The 10,436-nt window shown below is 38.8% G+C and overlaps 1 protein-coding gene across 1 annotated transcript in view; it reads left to right on the top strand.

Moving 5' to 3' along the window:
- The window catches only part of ARMC3 (armadillo repeat containing 3), a 55,130-nt gene extending 45,941 nt beyond the window's left edge, over nt 1-9,189 (top strand). Inside the window, exons 13-15 of the mRNA XM_087815869.1 lie at nt 1,674-1,874; nt 3,817-3,979; nt 8,980-9,189. Coding sequence (XP_087671995.1) covers nt 1,674-1,874; nt 3,817-3,979; nt 8,980-9,189 — 574 coding nt within the window. The remainder of the gene's footprint in view (nt 1-1,673; nt 1,875-3,816; nt 3,980-8,979) is intronic.
- The last annotated feature ends 1,247 nt before the right edge of the window (nt 9,190-10,436 follow it).

Genomic DNA, 10,436 nt, shown 5'->3' on the forward strand with positions numbered 1-10,436 from the left:
GAAGAATGTTCCTTTGTTACTGTGTGTACTAGCAGATAATTGACCCAGTTGCTCTCAGTCTTCAAATTCCAACCAGTGATCTGTGAGTTGTCATTCCACTGTCAGTCCCATGTTCAAAGGTTTTGCAGTACTGTTTGGATCAGCTCTGTATGTGTGCCAACTAGTGTCAAGTTTGGGTCTTGGGTGGTCGTCTCTCCCATAGTTCCATCTTCAAAGCCTATGAAGGTGGTTTTTGGGGTCAGAACTATGCACACAACAGCTTGAGAGTAAGCCTAGGAATCCATAAACAAATATATATGGCTGTTTTCCTGAGTTCCTTCCTCTCCATAATCTCATTTATCTTTTCTGGTTCATTAGGGCTCCCCTTTTGGTCCTCAAGCAGAAAACTTTATATACTCTGCCCTAATATACTCTTGCCATGACTGCATCCATATCTACAGCCAAACAGCAGAAAGACTAAATGGATCTAAGGTCATTGAGTCTTAGAGACCCTGATGACACCACTGCCACCTCTGTCACAGGATTCCTTAGGGAGTGGAGCACAAGAGAACAGAAGAAAATAAGGGGAAATGGCCTTTTCCCACTCCACTCTCTCTTTCCTGTTCCTCAAACAGGCTTCTCCTTGAGCTTTCGCTGCCTGTGCTGATGCCCAGTTTCAGATGTGGGGCTATGCCTAGTTCAACTTGTAGAACAGTGGACAGAAAAAAAAATTAGACTCACCAACAGTTCAGTAGTAATTCAGTGTCTTCTCTGATCTTTCTGCTATTAATTACTTTTCAGAGTCTTTAAATAGCTATTGGGAGTATCTTTTCCACCAGACAGAAATAATTTGCATCTTTACTAAAATCTATGTGATAACTAGTAACTTCTCTAAGTCTGGAACTGTTAATTAATAGTATCTTTTAATTGAACAATATCTTCACTGTTTACTAAATATATTCCATTTTTCCTAAGTACAGAACTAAGTACATTTCACTGGGATGAGGGAGTAGAAGTGAGCAAAGGAGGGATAAATGGGGACAGAAAGAGACTTTTACTTTGGGTGAGGGGGGCACGGTGCATTGTGCAGATGATGTTTTATTGAGTTGTACACTTGAAACCTGTATGGTTTTATTAATCAATGTCACCTCAATAAATTCAATTAAAAAAAAGAACTAAGTGCATTTCCCCAGATAAACTTTCGGTGAGTCTTTGTCGCTGCATGACATGAATTCCATACCATCCTGGTTTTGTTTTGCTTTTTTCTATGTTTTGAGTATTTTTTCTTAAAAATTGTGATCCACATTCTTCCTTCAGAAAGTGTCAACTGAAGCAAGAGATGATATAAAATTGGCATAAACTCCCTGAGAAGGCAACCTAGTTTTATTTAATTCAATAAATCTTTATTGCATACTTATAATGGGCCAGACAGCTTGCTGTGCAGTTGTGCAGAAGACCAATAGACGATTTTCATAATGTGTGTGTGTGTGTGTGTAGTGTTCTCTTGAAATTAATTTCTCCTGCAAAACAAAGACACTCTAAAACTCTATCATTGTCATCGAAAATTTGACAGCTATAGGAGTGTTCGCTGAGGTATAAACACCGTATTTCTGGGATGTTCTTCAGATGAACTCAGAGTACAGTTAGTGCTTATTCATTTTGTGATTTTGATTGTTTGCTGCTTACCCTTCAAGGAAAAGCAGAGGTAAAAAAGAAGAGGAGAAACTGAAGGAGGAAGAAGAGGTTACGGCTGTGCTAAAAGGGGCCGGAGAAGGCAGCTCCGACAAAGAGTGGGCCCCGCCCTCCGACCCCGACTTCTGTGTGTATGTGTATGAAGTGACCAAGTCAATACTCCCCATAACCAACATAAGGGAGCAGATTGAGGCTCTTGCAAAGTAAGTGGTCTGTATGTGCATATACAATTCTGGAAAAATATTTTTTTTTTGTGGTTTGCATTTTTTTAGCCAATTTTTGGATAACGACACCATAATGAAATTGAACTTTATAGCTCCCTACCTCTGACTCTGAAGCCAGAACTACAATGAATTGGGGGGGGGGGATTCTCAATTTCTATTTTAGACCAGATTTCTGCCAAGAATCAGAACTAGTAGCTGGAAATTACTTAAAGAAAAATGTCTGTGTACATGCTGTCTGTGCTTTAACTAAAATAAATAAATAAATAAAATAAAACTAAAAACAGGCCAAAAGTGCCTGTCATTTTTTTCAGCTAAACCATGAAAAGCATCTTTCAATGTGATTTTGAAGGAGTTATGAATGAATCAAAATTTTGAAAATTAAATCATTCCTTGGGTATATGGGGTGCTCACAACTTAAAGAAATTCTATTGTAATTATTTATAAACCCACAGGTCATTTTCTAATACAAAGAACCATCCCCTATTTTTATATTATCTGTTTCACATTGCTCTAAAGGGGGAGTGTGAGTATTCTAAAATGTTTGGGCAGGCTCAGCGCTCTGCATAACCCAGTCAAGTTACCTTCTAAATTGGAGTGTTTAATCTGGTTCCACTAAGAGAAGCTGAGAACCTAACTTGGTAGCCGTAGGGATTAGGAATCACCAGAAGCGGAGGATAGTTATCCTTCTTGACTGACACCCACCGATAGGTGAGCTACTGGATTGTGCAGCAGCTGAGGTCTCCATGGGAGCTCATGTCTACTCCAAGTAGAAGTGAGCAGCAGTCATCAAGCCTGGATGTGACAACTGCAAGAAACACAGGTGCCAGATCACTGACTTCTTATCAGCCAGCCCTGGAAGGGAACGTTTTTGGCTACGGAAGTTTTCCTGATGTCCTTGAGAAATGATGGCTCAAGCAGAGCTCTGGTTTAGCTCTCTTCAACATTTATCAAGTTTCCTCATGCCTTGTTCCTATCAGGAATACTTTGCATCATTCCCAAATAATTGTTTTTTTAACCTGAGCCCACACAAAGACAGAGACACAGAGATTTCTCAGGCTTTCCGCAAGCCTACGTTACATTGCACCTGGCCAGGTGGGACCGTGGGTCAGGTCAGTAGCTTTCTCCCAATTCTTTCTCTTGTTTTTTGCCTTTGTTCTTTGCTCAGTTCACATACAACAAGGGAAAATTATTTCTTTAAAATATGCAATTCTGCCTTTATTCCAAGATGTAGTAGCCTTAGTCTACAGAGAATTTTTGCAGGTGCATTCATGGACTACTTAAGTGAGAGCCTAATATTAAGAGAAATCCACAGGCAAAATATACCACATCCATCCCACCTCTTCAGCTGTTACAGTATTTATTTCCCTTTGTGGCCCTTCCTCTCTCCTCTAACTTCAGTGTTGTGTAAACGCCACATCTTTCTCTAAATTTAAAAAATAATTAAATTTAAAAGAAAGACATTATAAAATTTGAAAATATTTGGGGATCTAATGGGAAAATTTCTATGTGTTTGTCCTGGCTCTGAGTTTAAATTTCTTAAAAGAAGGACCACATGTTATTACAATGCCTTGGATTGAAACATTTACAAATACTTTTCAAGAGTAGGATAAAATTTTAAAACTGCATTGAGACAAATTTAGTGATACTTATCTGTATCTTGTTGTAAGTATTGAGAAAATTTGCATTCATTTCTTTCCATGTGTTGAATGAAATTGTTAGAATTTCAGTTTATATGTGATACTTTGAATATAGTAAGCAGAATGTTAACCTAATAATAGTAAGTACATTTTTAAAAGTAAAGCAAACAACCAAATCAGAGGGAATATAGTTTTTATACATATAATTATACTTATAGTTATACTCAAAGTGTCCAAAGTGAATATTAAGCTTAATTGATTTGATCTCAATATAATTGACACAGGTATGTGGCAGAAAAAATGGGCGGTAAAATTCCAAAAGAGAAACTACAGGATTTCAGCTGGGAACTTCATATAAGTGAACTAAAATTTCAACTTAAGTCCAATGTTGTTCCAATAGGACAAATCAAAAAAGGAATCTTTTACCATCGAGCTTTGCTTTTCAAGGTATTTAAGATGTTTTGCCTCATTTACCATTAGGTAAAAATGTTTTCTTGATCATAATGGAGTGAGCCAGCTGCTAATATTTAACTGGATAATATAAATCCTATCACTTAGATTTACTTACATTTGAGATATATATGTATATGTACATACATACACACAGGTACATAAATAGTTGCAGACTTCTAAAAGCATATTCATTTAGCATTTATCATATACCAACTAAGGGCCAAGACCTCTTCTAGGGTCTGGGAATACGTAGACACTAAAGTCACAGCTCCTGTATGCAAGGGGTACCGAAGCCAGACTTGTGAGTTCTAAGGTGGTGTCAGGGAGACTTTCAAGAGAGAAAATGATATATTATAGGCAACATAGGATTTCGACAGGTAAGGAAGGAAAACGAGTATTTTAAACAAAGCAAACATTTTATACAAAATAACAGGTATGAGTCAATGGGCCATTTGAAAGATGCAGAATAGTTTGTCTGGATGAAGAAAGACAAACTATTTTACATAGTCTGGCTGAGGCTAAAGGACCAGATCATAAAGCACCATGTGAGTAGCCAATGAAAGTTGTTAAGGGGAAATGAATGGGGAACATGATTTCCAAAGACCCTTCAGGCAACAGAATGGGGAATGGATTAGAGCAGGGGCAAGACTAGAGACAGGAAAACCAGCTGGAAGGTTACTGGAGCAAGAAGTATGGGTGACCTATAAACACAGTCCAGGATGTGAAAGAAGGGGTGAATTTAGAGGGAGATTTGAGAGAGAAAACTGAAAGGAGTTGGTGACTGTTTAGGTGTAGTGTGAGAGATTCCAGGAGAACAACAAAATGATTTCTAGGTTCTAAGCAAGGCAGCTGGTAAGGATGGCATTGTCCATTGAAGTGAGGGACACTAAAAAAGGACCAGGCTTAAGGGGAGGGTGATCTTTGTTTTTCTCCATTGTATCCAGTGTCTCTAATATAATAGGAGCTAAGAAAATGGTTTCTAAACTATAGACTGAATGTATAAAATTCTTATCCTCTCCCAAATACCTATCAGCCTTGTTGCAACCACGTGTATCTTGCCTCTACTTCATAGCTCATTCTGTTTATAATCTAGATGTCAGTCTTTCCTAATTCCCTGGATTTCTTGCTCTATCAGTTCTTCTCTCCTCTCTTTACCCTCTTTCTATTAGCTGTTTCTCTTTTAAAATCTAAAATTAAATATACAATACTTAAAGAATAAGTGTATTTTCTTTTCTCATAATATCTACAACCACCACAGTAGCTCCTATTATCATGACCACCATCATTTTGAGCTACATGCCAGGCACTTGATAAGTATAAGTGTGAAGAGTCTCAAAAATGCCAAGGTGAAGTGACTCGTTGTTTTAGAAATAAGAAAACAGATATTTAGAGAAGAAATGTACCTGAGGTCAACCAGAGGTACAACTGGAATTTGAACCCATGCCCATCTGAATCAAAACCTATCATAATGCTTCTACCTATAGACAGTTCTCATTCCTGGTTAAAATTCTGAGTCATCTCAATGCCTTGTCCCCCCTTGGTATACGTCTCATTTTTCTCAACTCACTGCAGTCTGGCTTTTGCTTCCTTTCAATAAGAATTATAGTTACCTATTGTCTGTCTTACTGGGTATATCAAAGAATTTATCATAAATCATTCTCTTTCTTTGACACCATTCTCCTTAGTAACTTGTCCTCTCTTACTACTCCATCTCAGTCACCTTTGGAGACCTCTTTTCCTCCACCCTTCTCTTAAATGTTGGGGGTCCTGCAAGGTTCTGAAGCAGGCTGTTCTTTTCTCTCCCTTTATGTGCTTCACAAGGTGAGGTCATCCTCTCATGTGGCCTTAAATACACCTATGTGCCTAAAGTTTCCAGTTCCTTTCCTCTGTCCCACAAATCTCTCCTGATTCCAGATTCATGTATCTCTTTACCCTCTAGCTAGATGCACTTAAGTGTCTAATAGGCACTGTATTAGTCTGCCTGGGCTTCTGTAACAGAATACCATAGACTGGCTGCCCTAAACAATAAACATAATTTCTCATAGTTCTGTAGGCTGAGAAATCCAATATCAAGGTGCCAGGAGATTCAGTGCCTGATGAGGGCCCACCTCCTGGTTTGTATCAGCCATTACTGTATAATCATTTGCCCAGAGAGAGAGAGAGAGGAGTGCTCGAGTCTTCCTCCTTTTATAAGGGCACTAATCCCATCATGGGAACTCCATCCCTATGACCTCATTTGAACCTAATTACCTCCTAAAGGCTCCACTTCCAAATACCATCACATTGGGTTACAGCTTCAACATATGAATTGGGGGGTAGGGACAAATATTCAGTCTATCACATTATGCCAAACTGAATTCTTTATCCTCGTGCCTCAACTGAGTCATGCACCTAATTACCCAGGCCTTGCCCACTGCTGAAATCCTGAACACTAACTTAACTCACTGATAAAGTCTCTTTTCCTTCCACCCCTCCTAAATCTTTCACTCCTCTTACATATATTATTTGTTTTTCATTTTCTTCCAGTTGTTTGGCTCTTTTTTTTTGTTATTACTTTTTGCCTCCTTGGCAGCCTGGATGAACTGTCCACCGACTTTATAATTTGCTCACTAATTTCCCTCAACTTTTTGCTCCCCATCTTTTCACCCCACTGCCTGACCAGCCCACCAATCTGATTGCCTGTCCTTTCCACTAATGACACTTAGGCTGCAGAAAATTACAGTGGGGAGTGTCATAGCTGATTCAGGATGTCCAACGTGTGTGGACATGTGGGGAACCTGGCCACCCTTTTCCAGCTCCTAGTGACAGGCTTCTCCTATTTTCCTCAGCAACTGTGCCCCACATCTGACCTTCTTTCTAAGCCTTTCCATCTCTCTACCTACCTCTCCCTCTATGCAATAACCTTGTTTCTCACTTCACAAGGAAAATAGAGACTTTCAGATTCATCTCATCTCAGCTGGAGGAAATATTATTCTGAGGTTAAGAAACCAGACTCTTGAAACAGATTCCCTGGCTCTCACATTAAGTCACCACCTGCTGTGACCTTGGGAAAATTATCTGTGCTCTGTTTTACTCTCTATAAAGTGAGAAATACAATAGTATCTATTTCACAGGGTTGCTTTGGTGATTTAAAGTGCCTTGGAATGGAGTAAGAGATCAGTAAAAGTTAGTTTGTAAGTGATAATTATGTTTATTTTTGCCTTTCAATCCCACTAGACTCTGAGTGTAAAATTATTCTAGTTCTAATCCAACACGAGACAGAGGGCATTCCAGCGTCTAAGCAGTTCAACAACAGCTAGTCCTACAAGTCACCTGAATTCTGACACCGTCTACCTGGAACTAGTGCCAAATCCTGCAGGATAAAGACTCAGTCTTACAAGACTGTTCCCTACCCCCCTTCAGATGCCAGGCACAAGCCAAGGGAATCGCCTGTGCTTCTGACCAACCAGCTATAGGCTGGAAGTTCCAACAACCCCATCCTTGGGTTTGATTAATTTGCAAGAGCTGCTCACAGAACTCAGAGAAACATTTTACTTACTAGATTACCATTTTATTACAAAAGAGTGTAACTTAGGAACAGCCAAATGGAGAAAAGAATATAGGTTAAGGTATGGGGAGAGGGTGTGGAGCGCCCATGCCCTCCTCTGGAAGGCCACTACTCTGATCTCTACCTGTTCCCCAACCCAGAAGCTCTCCAAACCCTGTCCTTTTGGGTTTTTGTGGAGGCTTCATTACATAGGAATGATTGATTAAATAAATCATTGGCCATTGATCATTCAACTTCCAGTCCCTCTTCTCTCCTTAGAGGTAAGGGGAGGGGGCAGTAAGACTGAAAGTTCCAAACCTCAAATCATGTGCTCGATTCTCTTGGCAACCAGCCCCCATCCCCAGGTGCGTCCCAAAGTCACCTCATTATCATAGCAAAAGACACCTTTATGATTCTCATCACTTAGGAAAATTCCCAGGGTTTTAGAAGCTCTGTGCCAGAAACCCTAATGAAGACCAAAATATATTTCTTACTAGATAGAAATCACAATACCACAGAGCACTATACATTCAGATAAATTACATTAATAAATGAATGTAGAGATTGTTGAAACAACACAAGTCTTTCCTTCTAGTACTAGGAACACTTACTGAGTACTCACTCTGTGCCAGCATTCACGGCTCTCAGCACCTGAAAGGTATTAACTCACTTCACCTACATAACCACCTATGAAGAGAGTAGTCAGACTGCTGTTTCACAGGTGAAGAAATGGAAGCACACAGAGGCTGAGTCATTTGCTTGAGGTGACAACAACTAGTAAGTGGCTGAGCTGAAATTCAAACCCATGCAGTCTCAGCCAGCTCTCCTATCCACTGTAATGTGGCTAACAAGTTTCTAGACTATTTCAAGGGCATTTTTTTAAAATAACCTGAACATCCAGACAAATTGAAGAGACAACTCCCCCAAAACATAAGCAAACCCTGAGGAGGTGGCAGCAGGCAGCCCAAGAAGGACCAACCACTCATAATTTGCTTCCTGCTCCACAGCATCTGTCTACATACATCACACAGAATAAATTGGCTAGAAACAGGTCCCCACCCATTTGGTCCCTCCATTCAATCCCATTGTGATTCACACCCAGAGAGCAGCCTAGGAGCATGGAAAGATTGATAGATGCACTAGTGCTGAAAGCCTGTGGAATAGCTTTTCTCCAATGACATTATCAATCTTGTACTGATACAATGCAGTGTAACTGCCTGAAAAATGTCACTTCCCAGCAGGACTTACACAGAGATTTTAAATCTACAGGATCTTGAAGAACAAGGGAACTTATCACATTTTATTGGCTCCTATCATAATATTCCACATTTTTTTCAGCCTCCTCTCTAAGCACTTCTTTGCAAGAGTTGTATATTTCACCTCCAACCAAGGTGGGTCTTACAACTAAGAATTTTTCTCCACCCTTCTCCCTCCTCACTCTTGGTTGATCTTGTGTTTTCTCCCTCAGGCTCTGGCTGATAAAATTGGCATCGGCTGCTCTCTGGTCCGAGGGGAGTATGGCAGAGCTTGGAATGAGGTTAAGCTGATGAATGAATCTCAGAAGGGAGTGACTGGGGGCCTCCCCCCTCCTGAAGTGTACATTGTTGACCTCATGTTCCATCCGGGTGGGCTGATGAAGCTAAAAAGTAAAGAAGCAGATCTTTACAGATTTCTCTAAACTATCAAACAAGAAAGGGGCTCAAACAAGAAATTTACTCTGTAGACTTTCCGTAAAGTTCACCCATTAATTGTATTTCTTTAAATGAAAGTATTAGAAAGATTCTGTGTCGAAATGAGGTCACTAGGATGAACATGGCTGTGCTTCTGACTTCAGGCTTTTGGCAAAAGTTTGGTCTGATTGGATCATATTATGCTTTCTGTCCCTCGTGAAAAGCTTGTTATTGTCAAAATTAATCCACCCCGCTGTTTCCCAAGGAGCATCCCTGCCCTTTGGGACTCTTGTGTAAAAACACTCAGCTGCTGATCCCAGACGATTTTGTGGCCTCATCACTGTCATTCTTCATGCCCAGAACACTCTGGTTAAATAAATCCAGTGCTTTTTAATGTCTTCAGTCACCTTTCTCATTTGCATAAAGTAAGATTATTTCAAGTTTAACTATTTATAGATCTATTCTAGTATTTTACAAATTCCTTCCTAAAATGTTTTTGTTCACATTTTTTTTAAACTCACAAAGAACACTGTTTAATATACTTCACTAAAATATAAATATTTCTAAAAACCATTTCCATAAATTGTATTTGTCCTATCTATGTTAAATTGGAAATATACCTTCAGTTAAAAACCATTCTGTTTTGCTTTTACACATTTTAATGCTAGGTGACAAAAACGTTATTTTAAATTTATATAAGCTTAAAAATTCTTTTCTGGAAAACTTTGAAATATAGAAATGGAATAAATCTTTGCTGAGAAATTGTTTTCAGTATTAAGCACAAAACGGAGCAAACACACATTTCAAATGATAGGAGAGATAAAAATAAGCAATAGGACAAATCTCATGAAGTATTTGTTTCCTAGTAATGATTGTGCAATCATTTTACTAGAAGGTTTTTAAAGGTGAGTTTGATTTTAGAAATTAAGGCCAAGATTATTGTGTATGAACCAATCTGTAATTTCAAAGAACGTATTATTCTTTATATTTCAAAATAAAGTTCTGTATATCAAATAGTGTGGTAATTATATTTATCATGCAATTTCATGAACTAGCATGGATTGGAGGATACAAACTCATATAAGCATTTTCAAGTCTGTTTTGATCCAGAAGGCATTTAAAGTGGATTACAAAGATATAAAAGATGTAACAATATAAGAATAAATGAAAAAAAAACACACACAAACAGGCATAAGAGTAATAAAGAAAGTTGGACAAGGCCAGGAATAAGCTTAGAATCAAATGCATCCATGAG

This window comes from Miniopterus natalensis, chromosome 1, assembly GCF_054644295.1.
Source record: "Miniopterus natalensis isolate mMinNat1 chromosome 1, mMinNat1.hap1, whole genome shotgun sequence".
In the NCBI taxonomy this organism is placed as follows: Eukaryota; Metazoa; Chordata; class Mammalia; order Chiroptera; family Miniopteridae; genus Miniopterus; species Miniopterus natalensis.